The sequence below is a fragment of the Pagrus major genome, chromosome 9 (assembly GCF_040436345.1).
Source record: "Pagrus major chromosome 9, Pma_NU_1.0".
In the NCBI taxonomy this organism is placed as follows: Eukaryota; Metazoa; Chordata; class Actinopteri; order Spariformes; family Sparidae; genus Pagrus; species Pagrus major.
The window spans coordinates 7,434,550-7,452,102 of NC_133223.1; the positions used below are offsets into that span (position 1 = coordinate 7,434,550).

At 40.5% G+C, this 17,553-nt stretch overlaps 1 protein-coding gene across 1 annotated transcript; it reads left to right on the forward strand.

Moving 5' to 3' along the window:
* The first annotated feature begins 1,041 nt into the window (after positions 1-1,041).
* On the forward strand, positions 1,042-16,763 carry trim45 (tripartite motif containing 45). The gene is made up of 8 exons (XM_073474284.1): positions 1,042-1,713; positions 2,213-2,501; positions 4,166-4,311; positions 5,259-5,575; positions 10,993-11,122; positions 11,856-11,970; positions 12,347-12,473; positions 13,923-16,763. The coding sequence occupies exons 1-8, from the start codon at positions 1,226-1,228 to the stop codon at positions 14,075-14,077; spliced, it is 1,767 nt and encodes a 588-aa protein (XP_073330385.1). The 5' UTR covers positions 1,042-1,225; the 3' UTR covers positions 14,078-16,763.
* The last annotated feature ends 790 nt before the right edge of the window (positions 16,764-17,553 follow it).

The window sequence follows — 17,553 nt, forward strand, 5'->3', positions numbered from 1 at the left end:
ATGAGGAAAATGTGTTCTCGAAACTTGATATACGAACATGAAATTTAGTATCTCATTCTGTCATTGAACAATAAAACACTTCCTATGAAGGCAGAGTCCGTCCAGCATTGTATTGACAGGTTCTGTCAAAAGTAGCCTGTTGTAGTGCATGTATTTATTTTGACTCCCTTTTCTTTCACTATGACTTATCTGAATTCTAACATACATCCTAAACTTACCAATACTTCTACAAACTAAAGTTTTATTTTTGTTGTTTTATAAAATAGGAAATGAGGAGAAGAAGAAGAAGAAGAGCCTTATACTTACTTAAACTCATCACTTGTCAATATCTTACACTAATCACTAGTTACACTATCTACATCTAAGCAGGTGATAGTTTTGTGTTTTCTTCCTGGTCGTGGCAGTGACACAACTGTGCCATGCACTTTATACTTACAAACAGTTGTTTGTACAGTTGATCTTGGGCCCTTTATCTGCTTTGAAATGGCTCCAAGTGACTTTCCTGACTTGTTCAAATCAATAATGAGCCCTTTCAGATCAATGTTGAGCTCCTTAAACTTCCCCATTGTAGTGTTTCTGGCTGAGTTTAATGGCTGTATCAAACAAGCCCTATTAAAATGGGCCCAGAAAAGTCACCAGCTGTTATCAATCAGAATCACTCAGAAGAAGTTAAGAGGCCGTGCTACACAGAACATTTGACTCACATAACTTTGCATAATCACCTCAACTGATTGTTCAAGTTACTGTATGTATATTTTCGACCCAGCAGATTTGGTCGAGTTGATAATATAATATAATAAATTCAATATTGAACCAAACTCCGTGTCCTCCCACTCTGGTGAAAACACGATGCTCTGTGTCACCAGTAGATGGGGACAGTCCGACTGCTGTGAAGAGTCCTGAAGTATTTGGACCACCCCTGATAGCCCTCGAGAGGCTTCCTATTGGTCTGGTAGTGGGTGAGGTGTCGGATGTCCCATGGAGCAGTGAAGGCAGCATACTATCCCGGAGTAAAGTGGGACTTTCCAGAGGGATTTTGTTATTATCAATGAAGTAGCTGAACTACAGTGTGTTTGTTACCACAGTGTAGATAAGTGATGGTTTAGTCTCATGTGACTGGTTATTATGCAGAAGAAAGCTTCAGGAGAAGTTTTCTTCCCGTCCTGACAGCTTTGTGGAGCTCGGTGGGTTCACGGTGGTATTCACTTTTCACCAAAAACACAAAATGTCGCAGTTTGAAGAGGAAGAGAAGAAGCAGAAGCCAGAGTTCAGCTCGGAACAAGAACAGAACGGAACCTTAGTGAACCCGAGAGCGGTGTGTAACGTGTGTAAACGCTTGTACCGGGACCCTAAAATCCTGCCCTGTCTGCACACCTTCTGCTCGGACTGTATCGGCCAGCTGGAGCCCTTCTCTCTGTCCTCACGCTGCCGCCGGGACGGTCCGGAGGGCAGCCGGGGCGTCGAAACGGTGGAGGGGGACCGACCAGCCGTCACCGTCACGGTGCTCTGTCCCGACTGTGACTCCGAGGTGGACATCCCTCCGTCGGGACCGGCAGGGCTGAGCACGGACCACCTGGCGCTGGACGAAGTCTTTCTGGAGACCCTGGTGACGGATGGCCCGCTGGGATGCGACCTGTGCGGCGAAGGAGGCGCCGAGAGCCGCTGCGAGGTGTGCTGCGTCAACCTGTGCGAGTTCTGCTGCCAGGCACACAGGTAGTCTGGTCTATTCTACTCTATTCTACTACCAGACACAGGTAGAGTCTGGTCTATTCTACTCTATTCTACTACCAGACACAGGTAGAGTCTGGTCTATTCTACTCTATTCTACTACCAGACACAGGTAGAGTCTGATCTATTCTACTCTATTCTACTACCAGACACAGGTAGAGTCTGGTCTATTCTACTCTATTCTACTACCAGACACAGGTAGAGTCTGATCTATTCTACTCTATTCTAGTGCCAGACACACAGGTAGAAGTTAAAATGTTGAAAGGAAGTGTACAACTAAGCCTCACTAAATTCTTTCCAATCTGTATGAGTTAAATTTACTGAAGTTCACGGTACGATATATTGCTGTATTGATATTTTGTCCCACCCCTGTTGTTTTTTAAGTTGTTTTCTCTTCAGTTGTATTTTTTGTTTACCAGATCTGAGGTCTGGATCTTTATTCTGACACACATGTATCTGTATCTGTTCCTTCTCCTGTCTGCAGGCGACAGAAGCGAACAGCATCTCACTCTGTTCAGCGCCTGGAGGAGCTGAAGTCTCGTGGTCGTCTGAGCCGCCCCGTCCTCTGCTCCCTCCATCCCGGCCAGGAGCTCCGGCTATTCTGTCAGCCCTGCGACCTGCCCATCTGCCTGGAGTGTGCCGCCACGCTACACCGAGACCACCGCTGCTGCCCCACCCGTGATGTTATCGATCGCCATGGAGACCGCATCCGAGAGCTGGTCACGGTACAGCTGCGACCTCGCCTGGAACATCTAAAGGACTCACTGCAGAAGGTGCAACAGAGTGTTTCTCAATAATTGTTTTGTTGAGAAGATATTGAGGCTTCAGATCACACTCAAATGCCAACTTTAGCCTTTCGGTTGCAACCAAGGCTTTGTAACAGCCAGAGGTGTCAAAAGTATTCACATTCATTACTCAGGTAGAAGTATAGATACTAGGGTTTAAAAATACTTCTGTAGAAGTTGAAGTATCAACTCAAGCTTTTTACTCAAGTAAAAGTGTAAAAGTACTGGTTTCAAGTCTTCTTAAAGTATAAAAGTAAAAGTAATGTAAGGGGAAAAAATGCCATTAAGGACAAAAGCTTAGGCCGCGCCACAGGGGCCTATAGTGCATTACCCCCACCTCCCAAAAAAAACATTTTTCTAAAGGCCATAATGACTATAATGTTATGGGGCGATGGATCGCGTACAAACCAATAGGGTGTTGGACAGGGTTGGAATTTCGTCATTTTAGGGGCACCAAGGCCACATGACAGGGCACAAAGGCCATTGAGTAAAATTCCATGGTTTTACCTTTCAGATTGATACCATAACAACCTAATTTATAATAAGACATGGATTATGTATTAAAACATTTTTTAATGTCAATATCAAGTTAATGTTACATTAGAAAACAGTTTTTTAAAGTACATACAAAAAAGAGTGTAAAAGAGTGTAATTCACACAGAAAGTCGGCGCCGCGGCTCCAAAAGAGGCGTGACGGTACACGTCATGATGATGACGTGTGTGTTTTTTTTCAAAGTGTTTCCCCCGTGTCCTCCTGTTAATCTAAACATGTACCCGCTGACTGTTAATAATCATATGGATGCTGTTATAATGTGTTGTGATTGGGATCCTGACCCACCAAACATCCTGGAAAATGTCAAAGTTACGTTTTTCTCTTAATTACATAATCGCCATCAGTAAACGGGACACTGTCTGACTCTATCACTTACGGGGAGGGAGGCTGTTTATGGGGGAAAGTTCACTGAAGTCTTCACCGCAACAAACAGTTGGCGAGTTAAAGTTTTTTGCCGGGGACAGACGCTGTTTTTCGGGCAGAAATGTGACAAAGAGTCGGTCGGACTTCTCCACGAATAACTGCGGTATTTTTTTCCTCATATAAGTTGCCAAAGACACAACCAGTTACTACGTTACTGTTGTATGGTCATGTAACGTTGCATTTTGTTGAGTGAAGGATCTGTACAGTTATCAGACAGTGAACACCAGACCGACACGCCCCCACTCCGCGCCGCCGGCTTATCCGTTCACACTGGTTCGGTTCGCCAATACTGTGCCTCTCCAGAGGCGCATCAGAGGTGCAGCGAAATTTCACGAGTAACTAGGCTATTTTTAAAATGTAAGGAGTAGAAAGTACAGATAATTGCGTGAAAATGTAAGGAGTAGAAGTAAAAAGTTGGCTGAAAAATTATTACTCCAGTAAAGTATAGATACCCAAAATTTCTACTTAAGTAAGGTAACGAAGTATTTGTACTTCGTTACTTGACACCTCTGGTAACAGCCCTCAGAAACATACCACTACATCCATGTTTGAACACATTTCTGTGGTTTGGCCTCCCTGTTGATCTTTAGCCTAATGCTTAGCATTCTGAAAGTTTGTCATACCTGACTTTTTCTTCAAAAACCAACCTTTTTTTCTACTTTCTATTCTGTAACAGGTGGAAATATCCCAGGAGGCTTTGCAGGCACGGGTGGATGCAACAGCTAATGAGGTGAGGTCATTTGCACGAGGTTACGCCAGCGCTGTGGAAGCCCACTGTCTGTCTCTGCTGCATCGCCTGGAGGAGCTCCGTGTCCAGCGCAGGTATGGACAACCAACACAGCTCCTGTGGAGGAGGCCAAGTAATATTATCAATATTCTTTAGGGAAATGAATGAAGTGTAACAGTTTTAGAAGTAAGTAGGGACCAATATTAACCACACCTCAAAATCACTCCAAGGAATCTTGATGAATGTTAAAGAAGACAAAAAAATAATACCTCAAAGTAGGACTACAGGGTTGTTCTCAAAGCTCCTGACTCGCTCTGTGACTGACAGCTTCTAGGTTTGGGTGTTTTTTATTGATTTAGATTCTGGCTCCACATCAATTCTGGGATCTTCCCAACCTCTGACCTCCCTGTGTGTGAAGTAAAGGAAGAAAACTCTTTCCTTAACTTGTAGAGTCACAGAAGTTGTGGAACAGCTGTGGTAAAGTTCAGAAAGGTGAGCACTGGATTCAATGACAGTATGTTTGACATAGATTTTATCCCCCACACTGGGACAGTAGTTGCACATTTGACCAAGGACGCCTAGATTGAAAGAATTTTGTCTTAAGGAATCCTCTCTGAGAAAGATAAAACAAAGTCTTCATATTCTATCAATGATCAAACTAGGATCGCTATAAATTGCAATCAATCAAAATGCTTCCTTCCGACCATTTGAGCGTATATCAAGAATATTAATGAGAAACCTAAAAATTTCAGTCAAGAAATTAGTGGTCTACGGAAAAAATGCCATTTTTAGAGGTACAATTATATAGTTAGCAGTTTAAACATAAACAGTAGTTAATTATTGGCAGTCTACTGGTGTGAGAGGTACATGGAAAGACAGTAACCACACTCTGCTCTGAGTTTATTAATTCAAGGATCATTAGCTTTCTGTACTTCCACTGAAAAAGATACCACATATTACACTTTAAGAGATAAACAGGCCACCGTTACAGCACAGAAACATCTCTCAACGAGTGCACATTCATACTGTCTTTGTCCAACAGGAACCAGCTCCACCTGCAGAGGGCGCAGCTGCACCAGGCTCTGCTGGACATCGGAGGCAGTGTAGAGTTTGCAGAGCGGCTGCTGAGCTGCGGCTCAGACACTGAGATCCTCAGTGCGAAAGGCGTAACCCTGAGGAGACTGACCAGCCTGGCAGAGAACAGCTACGACCCTAACCCAGCAACTGTCGCCCCCGACGATGGCAGCAGCATCAGCTTCCTGCCCAGGGAACCAGCAGGGGAGGTGGAGGGCTACCCGTTGGTCGGGGCCATCAACTCTAAGACAGTGGACCTCAGCAAGTGTACCATTGAAGGAGAAGGTAAACCCTCCTGATGCAACTATGTTCTGTAATAAGTCAGAGTGATGTCAGTCATTACTGAATCCTCATCTGTGATACGTGTTTCACCTGTTCAGTTATGTTTTAGTTTAGTATGAAGAGTTGCTGGCTGGCTGGAGGGGTTGTGGAGGGATGGGGTCAGTGCACACTGAGTTTGCCTGGAGCAGTTAAACACTATTGTTACCTTCCTGGGTGCTTTGGCTCAAAGACAGACATTCCTGTGGGACTGAAGGAATGTTGAGGTGACTCAACAGGCCTGAAGGCGGTCCACTGAGTGGGTGTTAACAACACCACAAACATAGCATACACACACACACACACACACACACAGACAAAAAAAAGGGAATCAACAACAATGTTGATAGCTGATTAATCTTAAGCATTTGCTAATTCGGGGGAAGCATCACTAGAAACGCACCACCAGCCTGGCGTGTGCTCCTCTCCTGTCTCCATGTTTTTCTAACAGTTTTTAGAAGTTAAGATATTCTCAGCTTTTCAGAGCGAGCAGCGCTTTTTCCATTAATTACATTTAATCGCCCGGTCGGGCACACAGCTTTTCCAAGGCTTTTTTGAAGTGGCCACGCCTGTAGCAACAAGTCTCTGTTTAATCAGGGCTGTACTCTTGTTTCATATCATCGAAGCTAGTAAGATGACAATAATTTACAGATTTTTTGATAGTGAAAGTTTAAGCCCGAAGAAATGACTCACAAGACCACATAAAGATATAGTTATATTGTCCCATTTAAGTGGTGTAGTCGTCCCCTGTTATCTTTCCACAGATGACACCTTTTCAACACATACAAGCATGTCAGCTTAACTATCCTTGTTAGGACTTTACATTGACCTCCATCCACTGTGGACAGTCTAACCCTTAACCATTAGTCACACCTTACCCCTAAACTTAACCAGGACCGTAGAAATCATGTTGTGTTGCATTAGGACTGTCTTTGGTCCCCATAAGGACTACTGGTCAGTGTTGATACCAGAAAAGGTCCCCCCACACACACACACACACACACACACTCAAACACAAACACTCAAACACACAGAGTCAGCAGAGATTTGTAGCAGCTTGTCTCCATGAAAGGCTCAACTGTAAGTAGTGTTTACCTGTGTGGGAAATGGAAAACCTCAGCAAACAAAGACTTCTGTGCTGGGTTCACTCCGTGTCAGAGACAAGTGTATTGTTGTAATGTTTGCCAAAAGGTCAGTCCATGTATTAAGTGAGGCTTTGTTTAGGTGTTTGCTTGTGTGTGCTTGTGTGTGTGTGTTATAGTTTGTACATTTTGTTTGGTTTAGGAGCATATATCCACACTGACTTCCTTTTCGTATTGACTTCTTGGTAAGTGTGGTTAAGGTTTCTCCTCTTTATGAAGGATTGAGCGACACTATCACTGCATCAGCTAAACCAGCCTTTTCTACCTTTGACTACAACTTCACTTTCTTAAGCCACATCAGCTCCTCGCAGTGTGAGACACTAATTTAAGGGGGCAGATAAAGGCCAGATTCTTTGTTGACTATTAGGAAGCACAAATCACAGTGGCTTACTGACGATTATCCCCTCATGTGTGTGATAAGGGGGGCTCAAGTGGTGGATTTAGACCTTGCAGCTGTACAGCACAGGTGAAATGTGGACCAGAACAGCTGCAGCTGTGTTGGTGACAGCTGCTGGGTACTTGGCTTAGCAAGCATACATATAAATTCACAGATAATTCCCACCCATTAGCAAGCGTAGCAGCAGTGATAGTAGTAATAGAACTAGTGGTCCAAATAATGGTAATAGTAGGAAGACATAGTACTTACGGCACTCAATTCTACATATATATTACCACTTAAAATGATAAAGGTATTAAAAAGACGAAGAAAAAGAGACCCTGTACACGTCCATGAAGCCCTGAGAAGAGCTTTAAGCAGCCACATACTCAAAATCACCTTTGTGGGTGCACAATGAGAATGCCATTTGTATTAACAAAGGAATGTTGATAAAATATTGGTGTATAGAGTCAATAAGCTTAATATTTTATTGTTAAGATTAGAGCTACACCTAATGGTGTTATTAATATCATAATATATTTATATTTTTTTATTATTTTCTTTATTTGTATTGATTGTTATATAAAATATTTGAAAAATAGTGCAGAATTAATCATAATTTCACAAAGTCAAACACGTCTTCAGATTGCTCGTTTTGTCTGACCCGCATTCCAAAACTCAGTTGTAAGTTTTAAACCTGCTGTTTTATACAGTCAAACTAAAAAGCAGCAAATTATAACAATTTTCCGTCAATCCAATAATGTTATCAGCTTTAATTGTAGTCCTATCCATATTGTGCAGCAAACTGAGCCTATGTATTTTTTTTTCTGAATATCTATTTAATTTTCCATAGGAAAATAAAACTTAACATAGGAGCTCCTACCTAAAAAAATAAACTAAATTAGTTACTAAATGTATCAAATAAATGTAGTGGAGAGGAGTTGTTAACTAGCAGAAAATGGAAATACTCAAGTAAAGTACTTGAAAATTTGACTTAAATACAGTACTTGAGTAAATTGTACTTTCTGATTAGCAGTCCAAAATATCAGTTTTCAGTCTCCTTGATATCTAACAAGCGGTATCAGTATCAGCCCTGAAAAAGCCATATCGGTCCACCCCTAACAAAAACCCCAAGCGTACTGAATGAATTGAGCATGGCTGCATTTTATTGCTTATTAATGTATCTTTTCAGTTTTGAGAATAACAAAGAATTAGTTAATCGTTTTTTCTTTTAAAACACCATTATGTAGAAATTTGCGGTTTGTGTGATTTGGCGCCCCCCACAGTCTCTGAGTGCAACACCACTGTGGTAAATACAAATCCCACGTTTGTCAGACGTAATGAAACTCCAAACAAAACTCATTACATCTTTACAATGTTATGTGTTGAAGTAAACGTGTCATGTATACCCTCTCACTGAAGTTACATGGTGCAGAAACAAGTGACAGAGACACCAGGACACTGTATAATCAACATGATTCTGAAGCTGTTAGTTAAGGTAAAAAATGTCCATATGTTGCTCTAAATGTGATGTAGTGCTTCATAGCTCATGATGTTATCCCTGTGGTCTGCATAGAAAGTCACATGAAAGTGAGCAAAGGGCCAGTTCAGCTCTGATTTGTTCTTGAATTAATGTACTTGCTTACTTCTATATAAATAAACTGATTTTACTTTCTATCCAAGAGTGAGGTGAGAAGCACCAACTAAAACTATGGCAACATGCTTTTAACATCCAGGTCTGAGAATTATGTAGTGGTAAATTAGTCTATAGAAAACAGATTCACATGGCTGTACTGTCTGTGTGCAGATAAAAGCACCATACGTGTGTTAATTATGAGCTTTACGGGTGTTATTTAGCAGCTTCAGTAACAGTGTGAGTAATATTCATGGTAATAGAAGTAGGCTATTGCAGTAGTTATAGACAGAGCAGAAAATATATTAGTAGAAGTAGATTAATTAACTAAAAACAGTATCCAAACAGATCCCCCTGCAGCTACTGGAAACACTGTAATATCAGATGAATACACAGAGTAGGATTATTAGTTATTGAGCGGCTAATAGAGTCTGACACCAAAATGCAAAGCAACATCGATCATCCATATGAACACAAATGATGTTCGCTTTAACACGGCAGCAACGCCCCAACAGCTGATGAATATGTTGAGCCAGAGCACGGCAGGACAAGTTAATGAAACTCTAAATAATGATGTGAGGATGTGGAAAAGTCTGGTCAGCACGACTGAAGCTGCCAGAGCCACACTTACACTGGCTGTAACCACCATATGTTCAGGGGGAAAGTGTCTTACATATGCACCCATAGGGGGTTGTTCTGTGTGTGTGTGTGTGTGTGTGTGTGTGTGTGTGTGTGTGTGTGTGTGAGAGAGAGAGAGAGAGTATGACTAGAGACACAAGACAAATGTCCAAGCGTCTCCATTTTTATGGTGTGTCTAAATGATGGAGTGCCTCTTTTGCTGTGATGTGCCCGTGCAGGACCACTTGTACAACTTGGAGAGACAAGTCCTTCTAAGTGTGTATGTGTGTGAGTGAGACAGTGAATGTCTTTCTGCTTGTGTGTTTTCTACGTCTCTTTTCCGTTTCTTGTGTGTACTCTGGATGCACAACATGGATTTTTTTTCAGTTGATACCAATAACTGATAATTCCATGCTTCTCATGGCCAGTATCAATAAAAAAAACAGATAATTACACATTTTTGTATTTTAAAAAAGAGTTGCTAACCTGTAGTCTTCTTCTTCTTCTTCTTCTTCTTCTTCTTCTTCTTCTTCTTCTTCTTCTTCTTCTTCTTCTTCTTCTTCTTCCTCCTCTCCGTGTTAATCAGCAGATCACAAACATACCCCATCTACTTTATCGGAGTGTCCATGAAAGCAATTTGACTGTCTATATTTATCAGATATGATTTCACTGATATGAATAGCCAATAATATCAGTTACCCAATTTAAATTTTTAGGTACTTTGCTTGAGTATTTCCATTTTCTGCTACTTCATTCTTCCATCCAGCAACTATTGTACATTTTACTACACAAAATTTTTTTTGATAACCTTAGTTACTAGTTACTTCGGAGATTACATGCTGCATCAGAGCCAAAGCAGCACATTTTTAGATTGAATTATTATATTGGCAATCGGTTAAAAACTGACTGAAAATCAGAAAAGTGCTGACTATTGGATCCAATCATCAGTTGATCCCTCGTATACAGTGCATACATGTACTGTAGATATATTTATAATTTGCTTTTACTTTTGATACTTAAGTACATTTTAAAAAAGATGCTTTCAGACTTTTCGGATTCTGAAGTACTATTCATAACTTTCACTTTTACCAAAGTAATTATTTAATATGACATTTTTACTTTTACTCAAAGATGACATTTACTTTTAACAACGCTGATATCGCTACACGTATCACTCTGTATCGTAAATCACTTCCTGCCCTCCATCTACATGACATCATATGCCAACTGTCAACTGTTAAATTAATCGCCAACTATTTTGATAATCTATTAATCTGTTTGAGTAAATTATTAAGAAGTCGAATTTCTCTGATTTCAGCTTCTTAAATGTGAATGTTTTCTGGTTTCTTTACTTCTTTATGACATTAAACTGAACACATTTGGGCCTTGGACACAACAAGACAGTTGAGGACGTCATCTTGGGATTTGGGAACACTAAAAACACTTCTCAACATTTTTCCCATTTCTGACTGAAGGTGACAATAAATATAATGATTAGTTACAACTCTGTGTGATGTTAGTCTATGAATCGACATTGTGCATTGACGTATGTAATGTACATGTGTGTTTATGTGTTAATCAGAGCATCATTATGACCTCTAACTCCTGATCCCAGGTCTACAGAGGGGCAGGGAGGGGCAGCAGGGCCACTTCACCCTGATGTGCAGAGACTCAGCTGGGGAGCAGCTGACACGAGGTGGAGAGCATGTTGTGGTCAGCATCGTCAACCGGGAGAAGAAAAACTGGTGAGTGTCAGTGAGTTTGATCTACTGTTCCAACATTTTAGCCGTCCGGGACCTCTGCGATTGACAAAGCAACAGGAAACAGGTAGATGATAAAACGTCAACTAGACAATTCAGGTTTGAGCCACAGTTTCTTGTGTTTTTTTTGTGGTGAAGTGGCATTTTCATATGTAACCACACTCACACAGCTATGTGTTCCCTCTACAGTCTGTTGTTTGAGTGGCATGCTTTATCAAACCACAGTTACTCACATCAGATATCTTGCTGTTACCTTGATCGACCTTTACAACCAGCACCAGAACAACCACACAGACCTCTGTCCCCTCATATACATCAAACCTGGTGCATCCTCGGTAATCAGCGGAGCCTCCTAATGGATCAGTGTTGTTGGAGATGGTGACAGCGTGTTGATGCATGAAAAAGGTCGACGTGTTGCTTATTAACACCAAAATGTGCTGGAGAAGAATCATAAATTGGTCAAGTTGAGTACATTTTAGAACTTGAATCGCTCACCCTTGATCTGATTATCAGCTGATTCACGATCATATATTGGTGGTGATTTGAATGTAAACAAGGTACAAGCTTTAAAAGTTGAAGTATTGTTTTTTCAGTGCTCTGCCAAGTGTTGTTATTTCAAGAAATGGTGGCGGTCTGTATAACAGAATTGGCTGTCAGCTGGGTCTTCTCTTTGATATTGTATAGTATTAACAGGATGATTTGTTTTCTCCTCCCTCAGCACATTGGAGACGTCAGTGGTCGACAACAGCGATGGATCCTACAGCATTTCATACACGCCTAAAGAGACAGGAGCCTACTCAGTGTGGGTTTGTGTCAAAGCCCAACATGTGAAGGTACGAAGCCAACTCACAGAGTTTGTCACAACGAAATGCAGAGAATTAATTTGTTATCTTTATTCATCATGTTTGCAGCTGAGAATTTCATGTTAAAATGGTTAAATGTGAATATGAGCCGTGGTGTTGCCTGCAGCTCTCAGCGTACCACCTCAGGGCTGTTGACATCATCCTGACAAATTCAATCAGCATGGACAAAATTCTCTTCAGGCAGAAACAAATTAAACAGGCCGCCTGTGACAGCTCTGATGTCAAATTTTTACCCACTGGGATGCTTGATAAGTGAAAGAAGAGTTATCCCAATCCTTTCATTTAATGTTGAGTTGTGTCAGCACAGACACACCGACTGACTGACTCTTCCTGTCTCTCCCTGCAGGGCTCTCCGTTTACTCTGAACGTGAAGAGGAAGTTGAGGCGTCACACTGGGACGTTTCACTGCTGCTCCTTCTGCTCCAGTGGAGGAGACAAAGAGGCTCGCTGTGGCTGCCCAGGAACCATGCCAGGTACACAGAAGACATAATTTAAATGTCTGGTCGGAGGACAGTTTTCATTCATCTTTTCACAATCAACAGAAACAATAGGAATGGCAGGCTTTGTTTTCAAGTTGGACATGGAGAGAGAACAGATGGAGGAACAGTTTGGATCCAGAGCTCTTATCGTATTATTAGACAAGACTATCATCTGTGCTTTTTGAGTGGATGACTTCTGTTTTCTAAGAAAAACAGGGTTTGTGATGCAATTATCTGATGTCTTTCCTTTCCATGTGCAGTCATATTTAAGTAAATCTTATTTGAACAGACATCAAAGATAAAAGCACACTTATTTCAAATAAGTTCAAGGAAAGTTTTTTGTCTGTTTTATGATTGACACCACCACGAAACGCATATTTGGCAAAAAGGAGGGAATGATTTTCTCAATAAGAAATCACAGTCACAGTCACAAACATCAAGCTCTCTCCATCAAAACCCAGCACGTCCACAAGATAATTAAGTGAGGTTTCACGGAACTGAACATAATTTAAAGAGCTCTTTGGAGATTAATGATGATATACCATCAACAACATTTGAAGGAAATGTTCCCTTCAGGTGTGATCGGTTGACTGGAGAAGTAACTTTGGTCACACCTGCCTTCATTTTGTTACCATCCACCACTAGAAGAAAATGAAAAAAACATGAAAACATGAGCTGTACTTCTTGAAGTGTTGAGCATATCATGATGCTTTGTTTAATATTAACTTTTCTAGCTTTTTTTCAATCTAATTGTCAAGCAAATTTGAAGTTAACTTTTGAAATGTCCCCAAAAAGAAAATGCAGATTAGGTGCATTTCCATCAGCTGGTTTGGAGTGAATAAATCAGGTTACGCAATTTCATCAGAAATTGGTGGTATGAGCGACAGTATGTATGGCTGTAATAAACAGAGAAGAAGAAGTCAAGGTCATGGGCTGGAAACAAAACCAGCTGTCAGCCAACAAACCTCAAAGAAGAAGAAACAAAACCTGTCGTAGGGTTGCAACAGTATTGTACAGAGAGGTGTAGTCTGTAGTCCTAAAACCCAGAAATCAGTTAGCATTTTTACAATCGCTTGTCTCAAAGTCTGCAGGTTTTTCAATTTGTTTTTGGTTAAACACTTGCAATAAGGTCGTGGTTACCAACAACTTTATTATTCATGAAATATTTATCAGAAACTTTCTAAAATATTTACATAAAAGCAGCAACATGCACATTTTAACCAGACAGGTCACAAAGTTAAAGGTGCATTTTGAAATCAGCATTACTGACCTATGCTGATTTCACTTATAATATAAAACAAGACATGTATGACTCTGATGTAAAACAGGTCTGATTTAAATTATTCAGGTTTTATCTCATCAACACTGTCCTGCCTTGGAAGGACTCCACAGTTGTTCCTGATCTCATGTCTGCTGTCTTTCTACCTATGTATGTGACTGCAGGAGGATTTAAAGGTTGCGGCCACAGTCATAAAGGACACCCCGGGAAGCCCCACTGGTCTTGTTGTGGCAGCACCGCGGAGCAGTCGGAGTGTTTGCCTCAGAGCGTGCTGGCTGCAGTTTCCCCGCGCGGCCACCTGCGGACTGTGGAGCTCTGAGGTGCCGCGCAGATGAAACATGTCAAGATGATGCAAGTTAATAAAGGATGGCAGCAACCAAAAGGTTAGAGCAGCTGGGGGAGTAAGCTCAGGGTTGTTGGTGTAAATCCTTGATAAGGTCAGACAAGGAAAGTGAAGCTCTAAAGACACAGTGACTGAGGCAGGACATCAAAGTCAGTGTGTCTGCAGAGAGAAACAGCAGCCAGCTTACCATTAAAGACAAGAATCACATCAAAGTGTGAGCTAAAGGATCTGAATCTGTGATGTCAAGTGCCTTTTTTTATGTGAACTCTGCCTCCCTATGACAAGAAAGAGGAGCGAGAAAATGAAACACTCCAATCAGAGTAGCATGTGTCTCCTCTTTAATCAAATGTGTTAAAAGCCTTGCTGAAGGGCACCTTTCCTGCTTTCTTCCATCTTTTTTAACCCTGCTGCTGTCGATTTTAAAGGTGCTGAAATCAGTGTTTTATATCTTTTATATCATCTTTTATATCCTTCAATCAAGGAAATTATCTTTTGAAACATAGTGCCTCAAAAACACTTCTGATGCTGGAAGATATGAACGATAATTCCTATTGATGCGCACTGATCTCTGTTCTTTGAAAGAACACAGAAGAAAGGCTGTGATCCCAACAACCCAGGTCTGTGATTAGTGATTTTATTTTCATGAGGGATGATTTTATTTTGGATGATAAAGTACAGTAATTGCAGTTATCAAGTCAGTTATTCTGAAGTCATTATGAGTGCAGAATATATCAATAAATCAAATTCAAGGAAACTTTACAAAATGTAGGTTTTAGAAACATAACAGTAGTGGTCCGGTTGGAAGAAGTTCTGTTGTAGGGCTTAAATCAGCAATAAATCTGCAGATCAGTGTCAAGATTCATTATATTCTATAAAATTGGTAGTAGACTGAAAATGCTTATTTTGTCCAACAATCAGTCCAAAATCCAGTGTTATGTAAAAGTTATGTTAAAGAAAAGCTTAAAGGAACAGTTCACCCAAAAAATGTAAATGCAGTCATCATCTCCTCCCCTCATGCTGATGGAAAGTCAGGTGAAATTTCGTAGTCCACAAAACATTTCTGGAGCTTCACATCAACAGTGTTGCAGCATTGTGCTAAACATCTGAAGTAGCTGGGGACTACTTTAAAAGGTAAAAAACAACCAAAAAAACATCAAATGGCTCCATACAGCTCGTCTGGCGTGATCCAAGTCTCCAGAAGCTCCGAGATCCCAAACTGATATGACAAGACATTATTTACACCCTTGACAAGCAGTGGAGCTCGTGCACCGAACGCTTTTAGCTTAGCAGCTATAGTGAAGATTTCAGCTTCAAGGGAAATTTCCCACAACACTCCATCCACATAATGACTGAATTTTCTTTTTTTTTTTGCTGAAACCCTTTAAAAGACTGTTTGATTATATCTCTTTTGAATATCAAGAAAAAAATTCACTATTGACTTTATCAACTTGCTTTAGGTTATTTGTACACACACCAAGCTAGTTTTCATGGGCACTGACTGGGTCCATTATGGATTGATAGCCATATTTTCCCAGTAAATATTACTGTACTGTTTTACTGTAATATGTCTTCATGCTCACTTCAGGTAATTCCTTTGTGGAACAAAAGTCATAACATATTCATGAGTAGAGCTGTGTGTTCATTGTGTGTCATAGAAGATCTAATAACAGCTAGTTTTTGTGCATATTTAGTAATAATAATTAATAAATAATTACCCACCAAAGATAGCCATATATTATCAAATAAATACTACATATCGACAGCACCTGTTTTAAGATGATTTCATGGTACTAACTAGTGGTAGGTACATTTGTTTAAAAAAAAATTACAATATATAACAAAGATAATATTCCATTGATGAGTTGATGGCTTTATTGTTTGTGTAGATTGTGTTTCCACAGTCAGAGTCACAGAAGGAAGGAGCACGAACAGTTCCTCCTGATTATGACCTGAGCACTGAGGTGGAACAAACTGTGCCTGTCAAATCAGCCAGATTATTCTGAGACTGTTCATAACGTGAAACACATTGTTGGTGTTGTTGTTTTTTGTAAACCACAATGTTTGACTTGTGCTGTGTGCAGGTAAAGACTTGACACCAATCCTGAGTGCCTGTTATTGTCTTTAATGAGGAGAAAGTTCATCAGATCTGCACAGAATTGTGTTTTTACCTTCATTAGCCATCCAAATCCACTGTGCCTCCCGGGGACGAGGGCTTTATCTGGGAAACACCGTGACCTAGAAGGTGCAGTCAGCCTCCTCTAAGAATACTAAGCTGTTTCCTCCAGAGGCTGCGTCATGACACTGACTTAAAACCACAAACCTGGAACTCATGATGAGCCATTTAATGCCTTTGTTTATTTTCTGTAGTCTGAATGTGACTTCTCTCCAGTGTGAGAGCACATAGATATGATGTGTCACTGAGGATCTGCTGTTGATGACTAGCTAAACAGACCTATGCAAATATTTAACATGAGGACGTATCTTTCTGGTGTGTGGTCCATGATGTTCAGAATGACAGGGAACTTGTCTAACACTGAGTCTATCTCTGCTGTTCACATTGTGTGCATTCATCTGAGTATAACAGTACTTTTTTCTGCTTCACAACTCTGTGTTGAAACATTTCAGGCTGTACAATCAAAATAAACACAACCATTTCTCAGTGTGAGGGGAATCTTGCTTTTTTGCATTCATGCCCTTCTAAAATAAAATGGTGCCTGTCAAGCAAAGAAGCAGATATCCACTGAAGACTTACTTTACACATTGAAATAGATTTTTCCATCTCTTGATGTCCAACCACAGGGCACCAACATGAGAACAAAACCAAAATACATCCATAGTTTCCTCCATGTCACAATCACATATCAACATTTTAGCTCATTTTCTTCAAAATCATTTGTCCTCTTAGAAGGATATTTAATAAAAAATGTTATCTAAGAAAGAATGAAAATCAAGCAAGATACCAGCTTCCTTGTGTAAATTCATACATTTCTTACCAGAGGAGCTGAATTTATAAAGATGAATATTAATAGAATCATATTACATTAGAAGAATGTATACAGATATGGATGTATCGTTTCAGGTTGAATTATAATTAGTATTCTTATTTTTTTTAAAGTGACAATGGAGTTACCCTTTAAAGCCAGCGTAACCCTTTGTTCCATGTCTATGGCAGTGCAGTCTGCAAATTATTTTATCTTAATTTAGAAAAAAGTGGCACCTTTTTGACATTTTTTATGAATAGGTAAATATAAACTGTGGTGAGTAATGGCTTTATTCTGTAGGACAGGTGAAGAGTGAAAGGAAATGGGGTAGAGGGTGGGGTGGTGGTGGGATGACATGCAGTGAAGGATCACAGGTCAGATTCAAACCCTGGGCTGCTGCAGCGAGGACACAGCCTCTTTACATGAGGCGCACGCTCTAACAACTGAGCTGCTGTGGCACCTCTTTGTGTG

Bases quoted from the DNA above. Each gene is read 5' to 3' on its own strand.
- trim45 (XM_073474284.1), top strand. From the start codon at position 1,226: ATGTCGCAGTTTGAAGAGGAAGAGAAGAAGCAGAAGCCAGAGTTCAGC. The intron at 4,312-5,258 runs GTATGGACAACC...TTTGTCCAACAG, and splicing joins GAGCTCCGTGTCCAGCGCAG to GAACCAGCTCCACCTGCAGA. The intron at 12,474-13,922 runs GTACACAGAAGA...ATGTGACTGCAG, and splicing joins CTGCCCAGGAACCATGCCAG to GAGGATTTAAAGGTTGCGGC.